This window comes from Micropterus dolomieu, linkage group LG03 (genome assembly GCF_021292245.1).
Source record: "Micropterus dolomieu isolate WLL.071019.BEF.003 ecotype Adirondacks linkage group LG03, ASM2129224v1, whole genome shotgun sequence".
Taxonomy (NCBI): domain Eukaryota; kingdom Metazoa; phylum Chordata; class Actinopteri; order Centrarchiformes; family Centrarchidae; genus Micropterus; species Micropterus dolomieu.
Genome location: NC_060152.1, coordinates 31,818,060 through 31,839,449, shown reverse-complemented (window position 1 = coordinate 31,839,449; position 21,390 = coordinate 31,818,060). Strand labels below are relative to the sequence as shown.

At 39.1% G+C, this 21,390-nt stretch overlaps 1 protein-coding gene across 2 annotated transcripts in view; it reads left to right on the top strand.

The window, feature by feature from the left end:
* The window catches only part of cdk14 (cyclin-dependent kinase 14), a 206,269-nt gene that overhangs the window by 5,027 nt on the left and 179,852 nt on the right, over nucleotides 1–21,390 (top strand). For both annotated transcript variants that reach the window (XM_046045391.1, XM_046045392.1), the window contains exon 2: nucleotides 5,632–5,663. In XM_046045391.1, the coding sequence (XP_045901347.1) occupies nucleotides 5,632–5,663 (32 nt within the window). The remainder of the gene's footprint in view (nucleotides 1–5,631; nucleotides 5,664–21,390) is intronic.

The following is a 21,390-nucleotide window of genomic DNA, read 5'->3' as shown; positions in this document are numbered from 1 at the left end:
GGGGGGGGGGGGGGGGGGGGGGGGGGGGGCATTCCCCCGGGCTCCCCAAGATAGTCTGAGATCTGCCCACCATAGTCTCTTAAAATCCTGTGGGAAAGACTGAAGGAGTTCAGAACTCTGGTGCGAGTTCACAGGGTAATGAGGGGAACTGCTAAAAGCTTTTACTTAATTTTACTCACGCATATTTTATCATAATTGTTTTGAATGTTCTACCTCAGATTTTGTGAAGTGATCCACTGTTTGGCCTCAAGTGATGACTATAAAGAAGAGTTTAAAAACACAATAACCATTAGGTTTCTTGAACTTTCACTCAGGAGCAAAAATCAGCCCTTAAACTCAAAAGAATTAACGATTTGATACTTATCGTGATAATTATCGAAATATATGAAACTTTTTATCGTGATAACATTTTTGCCCATATCGTCCAGCCGTACATTGAATGAAGTCCACCTACCACTACAGGCTGTAAAGCACATGGACATGTCATTCTAGCATTTATTTATGTCTCAGTTCTGAGAACAAAAAACTAGGCACTTGTAATGTAAGCTGTCATTAGTTGGTGACATCTGTAGTAGTTCTTGTTCAGATCTGAATGCACATCGTCCTCACTCCAACATGGAGCTTTTCAAAACTCACCTCACATTCTAGTGTGGACGGGAAAAAATGAGCTTTTTGGAAAACGATGACAGTAGTAAGCCTGTCCAGGGGGTGTGTGGGGCTATGAAGTTAAGAAGACACCTGCCTGTCGTCTCTAACCCTCTGTGATCAATATTTTTAAATATCAATATAGTTGATCACCGGACACAGTCCTTGTCATTATGCGAGTTTATTTTTCCAGACAGCTTTTTGATTGACTTTGTGAAAAGCATAAAATAGTGATTGTGCAGGAGGAACTGTTTTATCTTCAAATCGGCAACATGTCGCATTGATGGTCCATAATCAAATCAATATTTAATGCTCATTCAGCTGATGACAAAAAGACATCTGACGACAACAAAACATAAAAATATGTCAATTAGAACATTGTGAGTTTGGCCGAGTTAAAATACAGCGTAGGCGATCACAGACAGGGGGTGGGCTTTCTGTCCCACTTTGACCATTTGGCTGTCATGCAAGATTTTGTTGCTTGGTGGCTGAAACTGGATGAGATTTTGCCATGTTGCTGTTGTTCAGGTGTAAATGGTGTTTTTAGACTAAGTGCGAATGTAAGGAGTTAAAGAAGAAGAAAGAGAAGAGCTTTTGTGCTAAGGGGAATTTACCTGGATAAATAAATATGTCTAATATTATGTCAGCTATACATGTTTTCTATAGATAAAACTATATAACTATAAAGAAAAGTTATTGTAGGTGGATTTATCTGCACATCCCTGAAGTTAATTTTACCACCTTCTCTCTATGAGAGACAGGTTCAGCTTTTTAATGTTTTTCTTCCAACTTTGATCAAAAGGGCTTCAAGTGAGAGATGCAGTATGAAAAGCAGTAATGAGCTGTTATGGGTTTTAAGACAGAAGAGCCAGATTTTTTTGTGTGTGTGTATGTTTTTCTACATTGAGTTTTGAAAATGGTCTTATTTTTCCCTCAGTATTATTTTATGTATCCCTCTCATCATTTCCTTTGGAAAGTGTTTGTTTTATTTTCTGTATGCACTCTGGAAATAAATATAGTATAACGATTATTTGCGGTGAACAAGAATGCTCTGACAGCGTCTCACCGGTATCAAAATCTGAATGTTTTGACAGGAACACATTCTTCACTGAATGCTCCTATCATTCAGTGCAAACGAAGGATCTTGTTTTTTAAGTTTTCAAAACATCTTATTTTATCACATGCAGAACATCACATGTAATTACTTTATTGTAGTCAAAGTACATGTTTACTGCACAGGTTGGTTTTAATATGTAAATATGTGTTTCCTAATCCCCATGTGAAGATACGTTTTCACTTGTAATTTTCCCCACAAATGTGAAATACTCTCATATGAACGGCCATTTTTGTTTAAAATATGCTTATTTTCTTTCTTGCCAAGTGGAAGATGAGAAGATGGATCGCCTGTTACTCTTATCTGTAAGCTAGAGCTTCATACTGAGTCTCACCATCAAAGTGATGCCAAGAAATAATCACAGCACGTAACCCTGCTAATACCACAACCTGTAGCTTTCACATTTTAACTTGTATAGATTAAACAAATTGCACGCCACATGTTATTTAGTGAGATTTAGAGGTGTTGGTGGGTGTATTTTTTAACTTTGGACAGAGCTAGACAGTTTTCCCCCCTCCTTCCACTTATGCTAAGCTAAGCTAATTGCCTTCTGGCTCTAGTTTCATACTAAACACTCTGTCAAAGATGATTTTGTCAAAGAAAATGAGTAAACAAGCTTGGCATAAGTAGGCCTATGTATAATTTTGATGTTTGAAAGATTTGAAAACACAAACAGCATGCGTGTGGATAAATTATTTGGTTGATTGGTAGCTTTCAAAAGTAAATAGACTCCAGCTGGTGGGCAGAGAATCCACAGTTTAACTTCTAAGCACATCATTTTAATTATCATCTAAAAATATCAGAAACTGGACCGTCAGGATTCTGCCTGAGAAGCCTGAGAAGCTAATGTTAACGTTAGCTCAGAGGTCACAGTGTAAAGTTGTCAATTGGATCAAACGCAAGTAATGATTTTTCTCAAATTGTTCATCTCCAGTAATATCTATGGTGAATTGCCCTAATGTGAGACATTTTTTGTTTTGCGGCATATTGCGATGTGAAGCCAATGTATTAAATCAACACCCAATACCATTTTAAAAACCTCAGGATGTGTCCTAATCAAATCAAAAAAGAAAACACAGATAACACATGCTCTTAGTGCAAATTCTTTGAGAAAATCGGTGACTTCCTAATGTGGGACGGGTGTGTCCCTAATGTGGGACACTGAAAGTATATTGTAAAAAATAACCTTAATTCATGTAGAATATAAAACTTAAGTTAGTAACTCTCTTGGTTATGGATGAATGAAACAATGATAACTGAACACCAACAAATAATATTTATATATCAGATAATATGATAGTTTTGATGCCATTTTGACACAGACATTAAGCAACTGTTGACACAGGCCTGTGTGACGTTATGCAGATAGAAAAGGGTTAAATGCAAAATCAGAATCCCTGACTCTGGTTTATTTTACTTCACAACAAACACAAACAAAGCCTTTTATCCTGCCTTTTCTCTCATCCTTTCCCTAATTTTGTCTCTCGCTCTGCGTCGGAAAACCTCTCTGCTTTGCCATTGTGATTTGAAATATGTTTAAATGAATTGATCATTAGATGCATAAAAGTAAGTTTATTGGCTTTATTGGTTTTTAAATTAAAAGCTATTTTTTCATTTTAAGACATCTACTCCCTTCACACACAAACACAAAAAGCTGTCAAACTGCCATCCCCCAAAGAATAATCAGTTCCCATGACCTTAAAAATGTAGTACAGCATTCTAACAGTGCATAAGACCACTAAAACCCTGTAAAAAACACAACATCTGTCCCACAAACCATGCCCCACTACACTACACTTTTTTGTACTGTCCCACATTAGGTAAATCATACCGGAACCACATTTCCTAAAGTGGGACACTTGAAAATTTGATAATAATATAAAATATATAGTTTAAACATGCAAAGTTACATTATTTTTTGATGGACAAACATTTTATAAGCACAATAGGCTAAAAAGGCTGTTTTATTTAAATTGACCTTATACTCCTTAATGTCAAGTTTGTCAAAACTCTATGTTACTGATAATTGGGTGGTCTTTACACAAGGTGCCTCCTGTTTGATGATTGCTCCACCCTCATATGGGACTGGACATTTGAGAAGTTATGTGATTTTGATCACATGACACCATAGCTTTGGCTAACCAATAGTTGCACTGGTATTCCTGTATTTATGGGGGACCTATAAACACTAGACCTTAACTGTCCCACATTAGGCAGTGTCCCACATTAGGGCAATCCACCCTAGTTAAAATGTGAATATTTAAGAAGAGTACTACAACATTTGAAAACAAATACATTTCCCCAAAAATATTTGTAGTTGGCAATTGGTTATTTTAATTGCAAATAATTAAACTGACAATATAAAATGGGTTTCCTGCTGTTAACCCGGTGCAGCCAGTGCAGGAGCTTTATTCTCTACCTGCAGTCTAATCCATTGTATTGAGTGTGGATTTGCAGCTGTGATGATGCTGTCTGGAGTGTCTGGGACGTCTGTAGGGCTTGTGTGTGTGCTGACCCTCTGTGGAGAAGGAAGCAGCAGTTTAACGGCTCAGTGGCTGGGCGGACCGTGCTTCCAAACACTCACTCTGACATAAAACAGTCATATTACCATGAAGCGGCCCCTAGAGCACTCAGTCTTTCAGCCATCTGTACTGCCTCTCTCATTAGAAAACATAATCATCGTGAGAAGTTAATAACTGGAGGGGAAATCATGATTTCCTAATTAATAATGCTCTCTGCAAGCTTCTTGAACTATGAGAAGTCAAAGATGCAGAAACAAACTCCCCTCTTCCTCATAAAAATGAAGGATATTGATGTCAAATGCAATCCTGTCTTTCCCCGCAGCGAATGTGAGGAACAGTGGATTGTCAGTGTGGATGTAGACGTAACATCATTGGGAAGCTTTTTATATACCAGTACTTTTTGATTCTGGTATCACAGGACAGTGTTTTTGCAATTCCGTTTTTTGTAGTCTTTTCTGAACTGTTTGTGTAATGTTTTGTTTGACACAGTATACATTACTGAGATACAATGTTGTCCCTGACTATTTCAGCAGGAAGGATTGTAATTAAATGGGAGATCATAGAATCCAGTTTCAGTTAAGTGTGTCCAATATGAACTCCCCCTCTACTATTTTTATTGTTTTTGACCCTGTCTTAATCAGATGATTGTCTATAATTTGTATTTTTATTTGTCTTGTCAAAGTCCAGCTTCATATATCTACCTGTACCAACCGTGGTATCTACAAATGCATACATGTGGGGCTATTGAGAATGTTATCACAATTAAGATTGAGTGTGCAGATTAATTTTTTATCCCGGAAGCATATATATCTGTGATCAAATATTCTAGCGTTTTCTGGAGCTTTTCAGCTGCACGGCCTTATTAACAAAGAAGTCATGACTTTTAGTATGTGTTTCCAACAGATTTTATCTGGTAGGCAGCCTTGAATAGAACTGTTGATATAAAATATGAGCTGACAAAGTTTTTATAAAAATCCCAGTTTATATTATCCTAAAAACAAAGTTTACCAATAGCCATACAAGTGAACATTTCTGCAATTTTTTTTTCTGGTGGAAAATGTCAATTCCATCCCTGCTAGTGTTGCTCTCTAACATCCTCTGGTGAAACTCCATGAGAAAAGGGAGTTGTCAACACAGCTAGAGAACTCCTCTTCAGCTCAATATGAAAAAAGCTAGACCTGCACTGCTTTAATGAGGGCAGAATGAATTCCTGACAAATTTCGGCACAGTGACAACGTTCAGTGCTGTGCTGCATCTCTACTGTTAGACTATTTTTTTTATTTTGTTCCCTCTTCAAAAGATGTCAATACAGGCAGTGTCTGATTCTCTCTTCCTTTCTTCTCTTTGCAGCTTTCAAGAAAGAGGACAGCGGCTTTGATGAGGTAGGATGAAAACAAATGAATCTTAGCTTGTGACATCACTGGCCCAGTTTCAGGGCTACCACAGTGTTGTACGCTATATTTTTCACAAAAAAAATATTCATCAAGGTCTTGTCGGCCAGATGTTGTCAGGACTGCATTGCAGTTGGGTTTTTTTATTTGGATGTGGATGTTGCTTTAACTCGGTGCATATGGTGTGTAATATATTCATGTGTGGGGCATGGTGGTTTTCCCTCTCATCTCAGAGACGTCCCTCGGGGTCAGTCGCCATCACAGGGCTTCTCTGGCCTGCCAAATTAGACACCACCAAATGCACCGACCATATTCTCTCTGTGTGAGCACCCAGGGCTCCAGACTTGCTTCTCAGCCATCCCACAGCTGTCCCAAACATTGTGCGCACCGTCCCGAAGTGAAAACTGACTGTGTTAAATGCAAAATCCCTGTTTTTCATACCAATTTAGAATGCTTTTCTAAAATGTGTGGCTAAACAGCTTGTTTCAGGGTGCTTAGTCCACAGATGATGATGAAAGTTGAGGTTTGTCCACATTTATGACCTCTCGTTCTTTTTCAGCAGGTACGGTGTTCTGGGGAATTGAGTCCACATGTTTTTTTCCTGAACTACCCAATGCAGTATGATGCAGGCACGTGCCTAAAATTCCTAAAAACACCACCACTCCCCTGCTCTAGTCTCAGTGTAAAATTCCAATTAAATGGGTGAAATGGGGTGTGTACCTGTGGCTTTAAGATGCATCGATCGGCCAACATTTGACTCCACGACATTACACAAATGTAAATATTGGCTTTATAAAGGTGATGTGACCACAGCAATAGGAAACACTAAAAAGTTCCCTTTTTATGCATCCAGCAGACACAGAGATTACCATACATTTGGATTTCTGTATGTGTGCACTTCATGAATCTAAGTCCATATTCACTCTCCAGTCAGCTCCAGTTTGTTCCTCTACAACTCCTGGGAAAAATATCTGGCTGTAAAGTTGTGAGCCTGAAAGATGCTGAAATGCTCCATAGGCCTGAGGGGAACAGCAGAGTTGGGGATAATTACCTCCGCCAAGGAGGTTTTTGGTGCCGTTTGTCTGTCAGCAGGACTATGGAAAAACTACTTGCCTGATTTCCATGAAACTTGGTGGAAGAGTGTAGCATCGGCCAAGGAAGAACCAATTACATTTTGGAGCAGATCCGAAACATGGGGCAGCCATACAAATTACTTTTCACTTTTGTTTACAGTGCCAGATAGGTCAGCTGTAACGCCAACAATGGCAAAATCAACTGAATTTGTCACTTAACATGAACCCATTAACATTAAAGTGAACGGTGTGCCGGAACTATACATACAACAAAACATAACAGCCACCTCAGACATCGTGTTTGTAGAAACAAATGCAGGGTAATGCAAGTACATAATAAATACACAACTGAGATGACGAGGCTTCAGTTTTATTCGATTTTGACGCACTGTAATTCTAATAATTTTGGAAACATATCCAGACATATATGGCGGTTGCTCTTGCAGATTTGTATATCATAGAAATCTGGACTACTGGCCTTGCAAGAGGTCTCTGCTCTCAGTGCCCTTCTAGTTTTTACTGTTTTGTTTACAAGTCTGTGTGAAGTTTTGTAGGAGTCAAGTGTAAAGTAAGTACAACAGTTAAGTCTCAAGTCTCAAGTCTACAGCTCTGGTGACTTGCTCTTGTGTTGTTGTCACCTTGATTGGAACGTCATTTTAACCATTGTTAATAAAAATATTGATTAGTGTAGGTCTGCAAAGCAGGTGTAGGCTAGAATTTGCAGCTATAATGTTGCCAGGAAGGTAAGTGGTCTTAAATAGTATCAGTACCAGTATCTATTAAGAAACTGGTTATGGATAAAATTAGCAGACATGAATGTCCAGCAAACCTTACAAATCAAGATGCTTCCTTTTTACATGCTTTGATGTAAAAATCCTATCACAAAGCAGTCATTTGATTTGCAACATTTTCCACATGGTGTAAAACAACGGGAGATATTAAAGGCTTAGTTACCTCTGTATAAATGGTTGGCTAATGGAAATTGTCTCACAACACATTTTGTTGTATTAACCAAGCCTAGATGCTTCAAGCCCTGCTGTAGCACAAAAGTGGCCACCTTTTGTTATGGCAAGCTGCCTAATTTTATCCAAAAACATTAATCCATCCTGTAGACTCTTTTAATTGTCCTAAGAACAGTGCAACGGTGTTATTTTGCAGCCCTCTATAACATATTGATTCCTCTCAGTTCGCTGCTGTAGGCGGCTGGTTGATAAGGCAGTCGATAGGTCTGAGGATGGGATGTTGTGTTGGTGTGTGTTTTTATTGACAAGGAAATCCTGCTTGGTTGCTCTTCTGAGTTAAAGTAGCAGTGAGTGTTCAGTAGTGCTCAACCTGCACTTACTGCAGATGGCTACCTAGAGCTGTGTCCACATGGTCTCTAAGCCTTTTGGAACCTTTCCAGTGTATTGCCTGCATAAGGCAGTGGCATTGCTTAATGAATAAGTGATAAGACACAGGGATGCTTTGTGTTGATGTGGCAGACACGCTGCTGCTGCTGCGGTCGCCTGGTAGATTCCTTTATTTATTTTTATCTGATAGACCTGCTGAGATCCAGAACTGTGATCAAGAGAGATCTGAGGGCAAACAGATCAGTACTAGACTGATAATCAGGCTGAATTTCCATTTTTATTCTCATCATTTCTGTTTGTGTTCAAATTTGTTTTTGGAAGGTCCCGCCTACAAAGCTCTGATCAGCTTATTTTTCCACCCAGGGAAACAGCCATCAGTGAGCACACACAGGCCTATTTGAATCTCTGAAAAAGTAAATGATGTCTGCAGCGAGTCAGGCTTGGAATCAGGCTACTTCATAATGATGACAAAAAGGAAATACAGAGTACACTTCGATCCCAATGAGCAACCTAAAGGCAGACTAAAGACTCTAGGCCGGTATTTTATTGTCCTCTGCTTGATCATGAGTAGGGTTGTATATTAAACCTCAATACTTTTTGAGAATTGCTTGTGAAGCCAATAAAATAATGATAAAAAAATCTGGGATCCATGTAAATAAACTTGTTAAAGCTTTCTGCTGGGCAAACCATCAGATAGACACTGTTTCTAATTTACCTCAAACACACACTCAGTTTATTAGGTACACCTATTTAGCTAAAAGTAATCCAGTCTAATACAAGAACGCTGCAATACATTTTGCATTACCGTGACGTGACAAGCTAATAACGACTGATAAATCAGCCTGTCCGGTTTAACAGTGGACAAGCGGTTTCATATATTTAGTTAATGGGGAAAAAAAGGAGCTTTATACATCTGTATGTACCCTCAGTTAAAGTATTGTTTGGTGTTCCAAAATTCAGATATTGGATGGGCACTGATATCGAAAACAAAACCCTGCAGCCTCAGCTGTAGCGTGGTGGTGTGGTGTGGACGGGGCAGTGAGGATTGCTACACTGTAAGACTTTCCCATTGAGAGGAGAAGTCTTTGTTTTTGTTGGCTCATATGTCACAGACGTCACGTATATTTGGCAAGTTTTCTGTGATTATTTGGATAAGAAAGTAGAGCCCATATTCTTGTTCGGGAAGGGATTTTTGGGGTGAAACAACGTGAAGCAGACCATTTCTAGAAGTCAGTGCGATGGGAATTAGCTTGGCCCGTTTGCTATAAATGGGTCTTGCTGCTAAGGAAGAATGTAAAGAATCTGCGAGGGAAAAAGATTCCTTCCTGTCCAGCAAGACGATGTTTTCAAGAAAGTGAATGGTGGCCTACAGCTACATTATGTGAACATAATGTGAGCCTGGCTTAAAACAGCAGAGTGTGATTGTATATGTGCATGCATACCGTCTGTGTGTCTGGAGAGGCAGACAAGAGACTGAGAGCATGTTTGCCACTCGTGTCTGTTGAACTAATTATCATTTATCATTGTGAATAGGAAACTATGTGTCTGTTTAAACCATAGAGATGGTTGGTCAGGCTAAGAGGTCTGAGCCTACAACCAGATATTCGGGAGAAGCAGAGATTCATAGTGCTTTTGTTTCCTAGGCTTGATGTCTTGACATTTAAAAAAATATGCAGGAACATTGACATGGTGACATCACATTTGATGAAAGTTGATATAGCCAAGAGCCGACCAGTCTTCTAAACTAAAATAGGTCATATGTCTGATCTGGCGCCCCTATTACTAGGACAACAATGTTCGTCAGGGGCTTTCCAACTATTACATTACAATGATTCTTATAAGCATTTTCTAATTTGCCACTGCTGTGGTCAATGGCAGTCGTTCTCAAACTGGGTGGCAGGCCACCCTGGAACGGTGTAGAGCCATTACGGTGGTGCACATGACTATGGGGAAAATGTGGAGAGCATAAAGAAACTGAGTCAATAAGGAACAAAAAAAAAAGAATTGATTATAATTATTGACGCTGAATGCTTGCAAGGCTTTCAAGTTCCGGTGTGCGAGATGTATTCATGGCATGTACTAGATGGACAGATTTCCTGCAGGGAAGAGAAGAAAAACACATGATTTTGGTAATAGGTAGCCTAGGTAGTAGAGGATGGAGCTGGAGCCAGTGGGTGGCTTGCCTAATTTAGCATAAAGACTGGAAGCAAGGGGAAAGTTAGCCTGGCTCTGTCCAAAGTTTCAGGCTAGCTGTTTCCCCCTGCCTCCAGATTGCATACTAAGCTAAGCTAAACACTTAGCACACACTACTGTGAGAGTGGCAGCGTTTATCTTATCCAGCTCTTGCGAAGAAAGCCAATAAATGTGTTTTTACAAATCTTTAACTATTCCTTGTTGACTGTAGGATACGGGATACGAACGGGTGTTTCCTGTGTCATAACTCAACTCTTTCTGTCACCCTTCCAAGAAGTTTTGTAGCACTATAACAATGTCCTGCTACGTCTGCCTTTTGCTTATCAGAGACACACAGCACAGTGTGTCGTCACACAGCCACGAGAGGTCACCTGTTAAAAAATCTGAACAGTAGATGTTTTCAGTGTTCAGGGAGTTTTATTCCATGAGAAAGTGTTATTCCGCCTTAAAATATCTGACCGAAGAAGGAAATCTCTCCTCCCATGTGGATGAAAGATTTTTGAACAACTCTCGCCCTCCTCTTTTTCTCTCTGTCTGCTCTCTCTGTCTCTAATGGAAACAGTTACTGAAACCTGACTGGCTTAATCTGAATCTGTGGTAAAAGTGCTGCACTCAACAGAAAGAGCCTGTGGTAGGCTTTGATTATTGACGATGGACTCTCTGCATATCTGCTTTGTGTCTGTGGCTTGATTGTCATGAAACCATTTGCTGTCACAGAAATTGTCTACAACAATTAACTTAACCAAACTGTCAGGTTTGATTCAAGGCTTTTGATTAGGTTTTTGATTGATTCGTGATTGTTAACGAGGCAATGATTTTCTCATTAGCCATCTTTGAATCTGTGTTCTCTTTCTCTTGTGCTCTTTGTCTCTTTTTCTGACTCTTTGCATCTCTCCACTTCGTCTTTGTCACACTAGAACTTCATTATCTTTTCTCAGTCCTATTTCAGCTCAATAATTTCATGTGTTTGTGTCAGGATGAAGAAATTAATGCAACAAACGTGTTTCTAAATGACTGGAAGCTCTTGGAGAATCCATTAAGAACAAAATGCTGTCATTAGTTGCAGGGGTAAATCACTCTGAACTCTGTGGAATTTGTTTAAAAAGGAGGAAAAAAAGGCAGTGCTTCCACGTCATGATTTCTTGCTGCTCTCATCTGTTTTTGTCACGGTATGAGCCTGGAATTATAATGTTCCATCTGCATTCAGAGCAGGATTAAAGTAGACCAAAACAAATTCAACCTTGTTCATTCTTCATGTTTTACCAGTTTGAATTAACATTTCCAAGACAGGCAAATATAATTTAACATCCCGTTTATAAAACTGCATAACATGAACGGTTTCTTTTTGACTGAGACATGAAAAAACTTAATTTCCCATTGAATTGTTTCATCAGTGTTTCCCTGTTTGTACATAACATTTATTTGGGAATATAAATATGATGTTGTCATCAGCATTGGTTCAATTTGGCGTTGTATAGGGCTGAATGATTAATTGTTTTCAAATCCAAATTGCGATTTGAAAGAACGCGATTAGCTAATCGTGAAGACGGCAATTAAAATGTAGGTCAATTACACAGCGCATCTGACCCCGTTTTAAACCGTCATGCAGTTTCTGTTGTTATCCTTGTGTGAGAGACTTGCTCTCCAATCACAAGCGTCACACAGGTGGACACAGTCCGCACAAGGTGTTTTATTTTGAAAATCGTCAAAAATAAACTGGCCGTGAATACTGAACTGTAGCTAAACCTAAAAAAAATTGCATGTAGAAATGCACTATTTGCAATTTTATAATATAATATTATTATAAACTATGGAATATGTGGCAGAAAAAAACGCATTTAGATTTTTTCCCCAAATCGTTCAGCCCTAGTGCTGTAATATAATGCAGAAAAAAGGTGGCCTTTACTGTTCTGGACCAATGTTTGCTTCAACAAATAATGCTTGTTCTTCACCCAAGGGGTTGAATGGTCAGAGAAAGAAGTTGCCATAGAGTTTGGAAGTGGTTTGCTGGTTTCAGAAGATTTTTACCACTGTACAGTATGTTCCTAATTTACAGGTTTATTTTAATAATGATATCCTCAAAGTACTTCGTCAAAGAAATACAATTGATAATCTAAATTCTTAGTTCTTCCCATAGGTTTAGTTAGTTATCATAACATTATGCAGTAATTGTAGAGATGCTCATACCTGGCAACAACTCTAAAAACAACAGGGAAAGACCCATGGTATGGTAAGTTAGTCAGGCCGTAAACTATGATGAGTGCTTATAACAAACATTTTGGGAAATAGTTTGGCCTTTCACTTTCATTTTCTCTTCCAAAAAAAAAGGGACTGGGAGTTTCATGACGGCCTTTAAAACTCACTGATCGTCTGTTGACTGCTTTTACCTTCTTTTGATGTATGTCTGATTTCTCAAAGCTGAAATAGAAAAGTAAATAAAGTCTAATCTTCAGGCAAGCATTAGTGGCACATACAACAACACTTTAATCTCAGTCGCTGGATTTTTGGTACTGAAATGCTTTTTGGGAGTACTGTGTTATTTGGCTAATGTTTTCTAATATGTACACAGACTTATATTTATGGCTTTCATCACCTAAACAGATACTGTAGCTTTTACCAGCATTTCACATCTTTGTACCAATGATTCAGCTTTGGGAGAGCTCCAACTGCCAGTCACCAGTCAGCACATTTGAAATGCATACCAGTAACTGTGTTACTGTCAGCTTTAGATCTGATTTCCTAATCATTGTTTATTTGAGAGACCTGGTTTCTGTAATTTGGGCAGGGAAATGAAGAAAAATTATCTTCTCACAGAAAATATGAACTTCTTAGGCAGGTTTACGTATAACTGACTTTTTAAACATTTTGGAAAACTTACAGAACTTTTACCTCCACTATATGTGAGCAGCAGATGCTGAGGCTAGCTGGCAGCATTTTCCAGGACCCCTCACACTCTCTGTTCCCTGCATCTGAGTGACTCCCCTCAGGACATCGGCTGCGCTGTCCAGGCTGCAGAACTCAGAGGAGAAGGGCAACCTTTGTACCCAAGGCTGTTCAGCTCCTAAACCAAACCATCCCTGAACTCCTTCTCACCCCGATCACCACTTCCTTCACTCCCCTGCACACACTTACGCATACAAGCACACACACTCTCACTTAGTGATTCATAAATTCTTGCAATACTGGACTATGATCTCACCCATCTGCTATGCAGAGGGCTGCATAGCATTTTGAATTTATACACACTAAAAGCCACCTATAAAGTAGGGTTAAACCGGAGGGGAAAGTAACATGGGTCGAAAGTAACAAGGCGATTTTCTCCGAGCCCTGACTTCATTTTCAGTCCAAGCTGTGACAGCACCTTCAGCACGCAAACCTTGATGGAGCTGCCAAATATCGTATGATTTTGTCATCGTTTCCTGAAGCCGTCTTCAGAAAACTGTTTTCGAGCACGGCAAGTAAATTTCTGAAGCGGGACTGTTTTTCGAATTAGAAGTTGTGTCTCTTGTTTCATGTGCCACAGTAATGATTAATCTACGGGTTATTTAGTGCTTTAACACACCCTGAAGTTTGCCCTGTCAGAGGTTTTCAGTATAAAAATAAATCGTGTTTATATGTCAGGAGTAACACTTGTTACTTTCGCCCCGCTACACCTGACCACAAGTGTTTTCTTTTGTCTCGCTGCTAATGTGGTGACTTTTCTGTGTGTTGCAGCATTTATTAAAACATGTTTATATCATATTATACCAACAGAATATGCCAGTAGCGTGGGTCAGAAAGACAGAGGTCTAATTCAGCCAGATGTTTATGAGAAGGCGTTTCTGGACGTCTCTATTAGAAACATTAGTCTCAGGTCAGCTGATAAAGTCGCTTTGTTCAGATAATGCAGGAGGAGGGCAGAGATTATTGGGGAGAAGACTAGACCACAGGTACAGATCACATTATTAAGTCTTCTCCTTGGACTAGAAGAGGAAGCTGCATGCTTATATTAAGAGAGAGCTGATATTTATTTTGGCCTGTCTCCTCAGGAGGTCATTGGAGTAGGTGTCACTAAAAAGCACTCAAAATGCAAAACAAATTTAAATTCATTTCAAAATGTGACATTTGTATAGGCCTATTCTGTAAATAGCTTTTTAATTTTTATCTTAAATGTATTTTTTATTTTCATTTTTGTCCTATCTTTCTAAATTGTTTCATTTTTTCACTGGTTCTGAAACTGCTGCAACATGCAAATATCCCCAGTGCAGGATCAGTAAAGTCTTAATTTATTTTAATCATGTCAGGTTCATAAACAATTTCTCCATCTAACCATTTCCCCCTGCATTTATATTATATATTTATATTGTATCCTTAATATAATATGAAATATTCTAAACAATTCAAGTTTGGGCTGTGAGGTTACTTTTATATTTAAAATAAAAGTTTAATTACATTGTTTTATTTAAAGATAAAGGACAAATATGTTTGCAGTTACACATTAACAAAGGTCACAGTCATGTTTATTTATTAAATACAAGGGTAACACAAAAAATCTAGCTTGTATTGTTGTGTTACTTTTGACCCACCTGTGTGTTACTTTTGTCCCAGCTGACGGGCTCGAAAGTAACAATGTGCCACTTATGTTTAAAGTGAAATTATACGATAGTCGTTCTGCATTTGTACAAAATACAACCTGATATTGATAGACCACACCTGTGAGTTAGTGACCACAGCAAAAATATATCTCTGTCTGAAACATTATCTATTAAAATCAGGTTTTTCTGAAAAATGGTACTTTCGCCCCTGCTCTCCCCTACATGAATTACTATGTTTGATAATGTACTTATTTTATTTAGTAATGCTGCAATGGACTATGGTGACAAGGTTGATATACATCTGCCTATTTATTTCTTAATGTAGTAGGCTATGTTTATTATTTATAATTTATATAACTTGAACTAATCTACGGGTCTCGCAATTGCCCCATGGGGTTAAATAAAGTGTATTGAAATTGAAACTTGTATTATAAGCAAACACACAGAGATGACTGAATAATCCATGACCTCCCATAGAAACTTCAATGAATCAATGTGGACAAAATGGCTGACGGGTTTTTTGATGCATTTTCCCTTGTGACACCTCCTCACAGGGTGAATGACAGCTTTGGTCGCATCTCTCTCAGACCATTAAGCCCTGATGAATATAGAAATGGCATCAGCATCACTCTCCTTCTAAGAGCAAGGTCAGAAGTGTGACTGTCTATTGGCTGAAGCATTTCCCAATAGAAAATTAGCCTGGATAGCGGGTAAAACAACCAAGGCAGAGTGCCTTTCAATAAATGTTTTTTCTGGTTGAAGTTTAATTACCAATGCTTATTTTGACAGCTTTGAGATATTCCAATCAGTGTGGCGTGTTGATAACATTCCCTGAAATGACAGAAAAGGCTGTTGATTACAGCGCTCTTGGGTTGTTGTTGTGGAGATCCAATGGCATTTATGTCCTACATGGGTATAGGATGACTGGAATTTAATAAAGTGTTAGCCAGAGAGTACCAGAGATGACTGGGGGGGGAGGTGAAAAAGCAAAGGACCTATCAACCTGTAAATCAGCAGAGATAAAAGACCTCTGAGATGGGCCAAGGTTGGATGGAGGCAATTCACCCTCCAATGTGGAGCACTTTGTGGTCCTGATTAGAGTCTTCCCTTCACCCGAGATATCAGCGTTTGGGCCCACGGCTCAGATCAGGTCACCTTGCTGTGGAATGTTACCTTTCCATGTCACCCTCTCTACTCTCGACGCCTGGTCACATTATCAGACCTTCAGCTTGTTTCCTTTTAGCCACATCCTCCATAAGACACAGGGTCAGAGGTCACATGGAATCATGATAAGCGATCAGACGCAGTAACAGCCGGATGATTAGAAATGAAAGGCGAGGGTTTGGGAATGATGTTCAGAGAAAATTAGGTCGTTTCAACGTTAAACCTTTTGTATCAGCTTGGCAATGACTTTTTGCTTGTTTGTCAGATTTGGGGCGCCTGAAATCCATGTTCATGACAGATGTCTAAGATTAGCATAGCAATATTTGTTTGACATGTTAAAAATGCTCTTGACAGTGTAGAATACAAAGTATCAGATCAAATCAGATTCCTTCATTGTCATTGCACAACAAGTACAACAAAATTTTGTGCAATCCTTAAAAATATCCACATATTAAAACAAACATGACAAGAAAATTAAAAATATAAAAAGTTTGAGCATAAATGAAATATAGAGCTTATACAACTTTATCAGAAAAGATCAAACTCGATTATAATGTTAACAATTGATTAATCATGTCAGAGATTTATGAAATAATAAGTAACAATGTTCCAGCAGCACATTTGAAATAAGTGCTAACACCAGCATGCTCACAGTGATAATGTTAACAAGCTGATATTTACTAGGCAAGGTTTGAAAGAGTACTAGAATATGACTTAAAGCATATATAAAATGAAGTGCATTAACATTCCAGCGTACCATCCCCAGGTGTGTAGCACACCAGTGAGCCCCATGTCCAAAGCAATAATAATTTCCTTTTCTATAGACAGACATTTGCAGCATGTGCATACAACTGATTATCAGTTATAAATATACAACAACCTCTTGCGAGAATTAACCAGAAAAGACGACAAAACGCAGACAATTGCAAAAAAAAAAAAATGCGGACAACAAAGCAAAAAGAGCTATGGACACTGCGGAGGGTCCAACAATTAATATTAGGCAACATACACCAGATAACCGACAACAGATGGAGATGTATAAACAATGTAAAGCCAACAGCAGCTTCAGCCATCAAACACAGCCATTAAAGCAAAAAGAGAGCCTGTACAGTTTTTGCACACCGCATAGTTTTCCTTTGGAGATACAGAGTTACCAGCATCACAGCAGTCACCTGATATATTATAATAATAATAATAATAATAATAATAAATTTAATCTGTTTCTGCAGCAGAGAAGGTGAGGAATGGATGGAGACCGGCAATGCTTTTGAGGTGACAGAAGGCAGTCCTGGTGACATGGTTGATGTGGTGTTCGAAAGTGAGGATACTCTCAAAGATGACTCCGAGGTTGCGGATGTGTGGGGATGGAGATGGGGTGGAGTTGTTGGTGTTTTTTGTGAGTGATGTGGGGCCGATGATGATCATGTCAGATTTATTGTAATCGAGCTGGAGGAAGTTTGTTTGCATCCAGGTTTGTATATCGGTGAGCAGTTGGTCAGAGTTGCAGAAGTAACTGTGGTGATGGATTTAATGGAAATGTAGATCTGGGCATCATTGGTGTAGCAATGGAAGCGGAGACCATATCTACGTATGATATTTCCGAATGGCAGGATGTAGATGATGAATAGGAGAGGACCAAGCACCAAACCTTGGGGGACACCTTGTGACAAAGGAGCAGTGGAGGAGGTGCAGTTGTTGATGTTAATTAACTGTTGTCTGCCAGGAGCCAGGAGATGGAGAGGTGATGTTGGAGGCAGCAGTGAGGTCGAGTATGATGAGGATGGTGAGGTGACCGGAGTCCGAGCAGAAGAGAAGGTCATTGGTGACTTTGAGGAGGACTTTTTCAGTGCTGTGTCATGAGCGGAATCCAGATTGAAACGGTTCGAACTGGTTGTCAGAGGAGAGGTGGGTTTTAATTTGAGCAGCAAAAAAACATTCCAGAATATTTGATAGGAAGCGGGAGATCGGTGATGGAGTCTGAAGTAGGACATGATGTCGGGGTTGAGACCAGGTTTCTTGAGGATGGGGGTGACAGCTGCATGTTTGAGCGGTGTGGGGACTGATCTGGATGTGAGCGAGGAATTAATGATTTTGATGATGAGTAGGGTGATGGATGGAAGGAGGTATTCATTCTTGTGGTGAACTGTCACAGCTCTATGGGGGACAGAAGTGAGAAACGAGACAGTGACTGAGAGTGGGGAAGTGGGGACAGGGGAAGTAAAGAAGCTTCTGTAAATGGTGTCGATTTTGGATTGAAAAAAAGATTGTCTGAGCAACCTTCCTCCATAATCTGCTCTGGGTGCTCTGCTCAGTCATTTTCAATGGATAATATCATGTAATTTGTTTCTTCCACCCCTGTTAGCAGCCACAATCAGGGTTGGGAGGATTACTTAAAAAAAATCTAATCAATTACAATTACTAATTACCTGTTAAAAAATGTAATCAGTAGCGTAATCCTAGTACCACAAAAATGTAGCCTGGTTAATTTTAGTTTCTTTTGGGTTACTTCAATACGAAATACGCAAATAAAGACGAGAGAATCAAAGATGCCTCGTCTGCTCAGTGGCTTTTTACAGAAACATACAATTAAATGCAGCGGGTAATTAAAACTGCTCGGACGATCATTGGTACCCATCGCCTGAGCAGTGATATCGGTGAGGTGAGGTGCCTACACAGAACCCAAAGGATCCTAAAGGACAGCACCCACCCAGCCACAGCCTGTTCACCCTGCTGCCTTCTGGGAAGAGATATAGAAGTTTCTGCAGCCGCACCACCAGACTGCAAAGCAGCTTTTCCCCCCAAGTTATCAGACCTTTACACTCAAATTCATCGTCAGCACTGCTGTAGCAGAGGGGAGTTATAAACTCAATTTCGCTTTATTACCTGTTGTATGTTTACAAAATAAATCTATCTACCTACCTATAAAATATACTATTCTCATGAAATCAAAATCGATGTTTAAGTGTTTTTATATGATTTGCCTTGCACTGGGCCTACATCATATGGCAGGATCTGGCCCATCAGTGACAAAAAATGTTGTTTTGTAGGTATTCTTGATGATATTTTAGTGTGTCATTTAAAATGTTGATGAATCATCCTGCACCTGTATTAATTAAGTGACCAATGAAAAGCTTTCTTAACTGTTTCTGGGAAAGGGTACCACTGATTACTGCACAAAAGCACTTTATTCTTTATTCACCGATTTTTGCTAACTGAAGCTAACTAGCTGCCATTAGCTCAGTTAGCCTGCAACTACTGGTCAAGTTAGCTCACTCTGCCCGCACTGGGAACTCAGAGCACCGGAGTGTATGTTTAGGTTTACACCTTTACTCAAGCACTGGAGGTTTTCAGGCCAGGGGCGGGGGGACCCAGCAGGGAATGTTTGCGGGGAGCGGTGCCGGGCGAGCGGTCAACGAAACTGTGCTCAGCAGCCTCCCAGTGAATACGACATGAACATGACTGAACGCAGCCTCATAAGTTGACTCAACCCCGGGGTGAAGAGCCAAACCGGCAAGAAAACCACCTTCGTACTGTATATGCTCAAACTGGCCTCCGTTGCTGTGTTCACTCACTGAGCGCTGGGATCAGCCGCACAGAGTCTGCATGACGGGGTGGTGGCGTAACCATGAGGAACTACTGACTACACGCTAATCAATATCTGCGACAAATCCCTCCCTAGCTTTGTGTTTTTACAGGAAACCCATAAATAGCAAATAGCACTCCGCTTTCCGTTTTATGGAAACTCTATATAACTGTATTCTGATTCTGTCTTTTTTTTCTGTACTGTAACGGAGTACAGTTACTTTATTTTTGTATCCTGAATATGTAACGCCATTACATGTAATTCATTACTCCCCAACCCTGGGCACAATGTTTACCACCTTAGTTTGGCATGTTAGAGTGCAAGCATGTGCTAATTAACACTTACACAAAGCAGCTGAGGGTGATGGGAATGTCATTTGTTTTGCAGGTATTTGCCAAGACACGTTGAAATGTGTAAGAAATTTGAGACACTGAACCAAATGTCAACCTGCTGGTGGCACTTTTGGAAAAGTCGAGACATCATGAAATTCATGAAGTCAGGAGTAGTCATTGGGTTTGAAATGCAGGGAGTGTCCTGGAAAAAAACACAAGGAAGTTCATGTTATCTTGGCTCTCGAAAGTTTTGCACATTAAATTCTACAGCCATGCAATGTTTGACTTGTACAGCTATAAATATTAACTAAACTAAATGTTAACTGAAACAAATAGTTTTTTGATTTATTTTGTTAAATGCCAACAAAAGATTTGTAGAGAAGGCATTAGTTATTATTATTTTATATATATATATATATATATATATATATATATATATATAAATAAATAAATAATAATAAGTATTTGTTGGTATCATTACCAAATACAATATTGTTTAACTGAATATATATGTTTAGCCATAGAAACACCATGGCCCTAAGGATGCATTGTCAGACGTGATTGGCAAAGGGCAAAAAAGCAGGAAAATATACAGAGCGCAGAACACGGTGCGACAGCATGGGGATGTTTTCCTGTTAAAATGTTTCTTTTGAAAATGTTAGTTCTGAATCTCTTACTGTGCAATGAAATGTTGTAGCCACATAACCTTTTAGTTAATTCACACCAGTTTAGCTATGCCATTATGAGTTGAGTTAGTGTGTGGTTGCTATGATAACATTTACAACATTTTTAGTGCATCTAAACTTATATTATGATATTGTAATTGTCTATTTGGTTAATGTAATATAATTTTTCTGGTCACCTAATTGAGTCTAATTGCTCATTTTCTATCATTCATTTTTTTTATATAAGTGGCGAACACAGAATTTACACGGAATGAATTGAATATTATATAGAACAAGATACAACAATTATGTAAGTAGCATTACATAACTTATGTGATTTAAGTCATGTAAGAAACCGTTATTTTAAGCCAAACCATGATCTTTTCCTAAACCTAACAAAGTTGTTTCGTTACCTAAACCTAACCAGACTGCGACGTTTCACAACATTAACCACGTGCCTGCTAGTTTTATTTTGTAAGTCCAATCGCATGTTGCATTTTTATTCTTGCTAACTTGACCACAGAGCCCTACCTACATGTACAAAAAACCAGGGTGTTAAAAAGCGTCTATATGTGACAACCTAGGATGAAAATGGGTTGGATTGCCTTGAAATGTTCTGTTAATATTGCCAACCTTGGTGGTCCCCCGACTTTTCATCTAGCAAGATCCTCAGATCAGGTTTCTTTGATGTGATTTATGACCAAATGTCTCAGTATTATTTTGTGTTTAGTGTTAATTAGCAAATGTTAGCATGCTAACATGGTAGGCCTAAACTAAAATGGTGA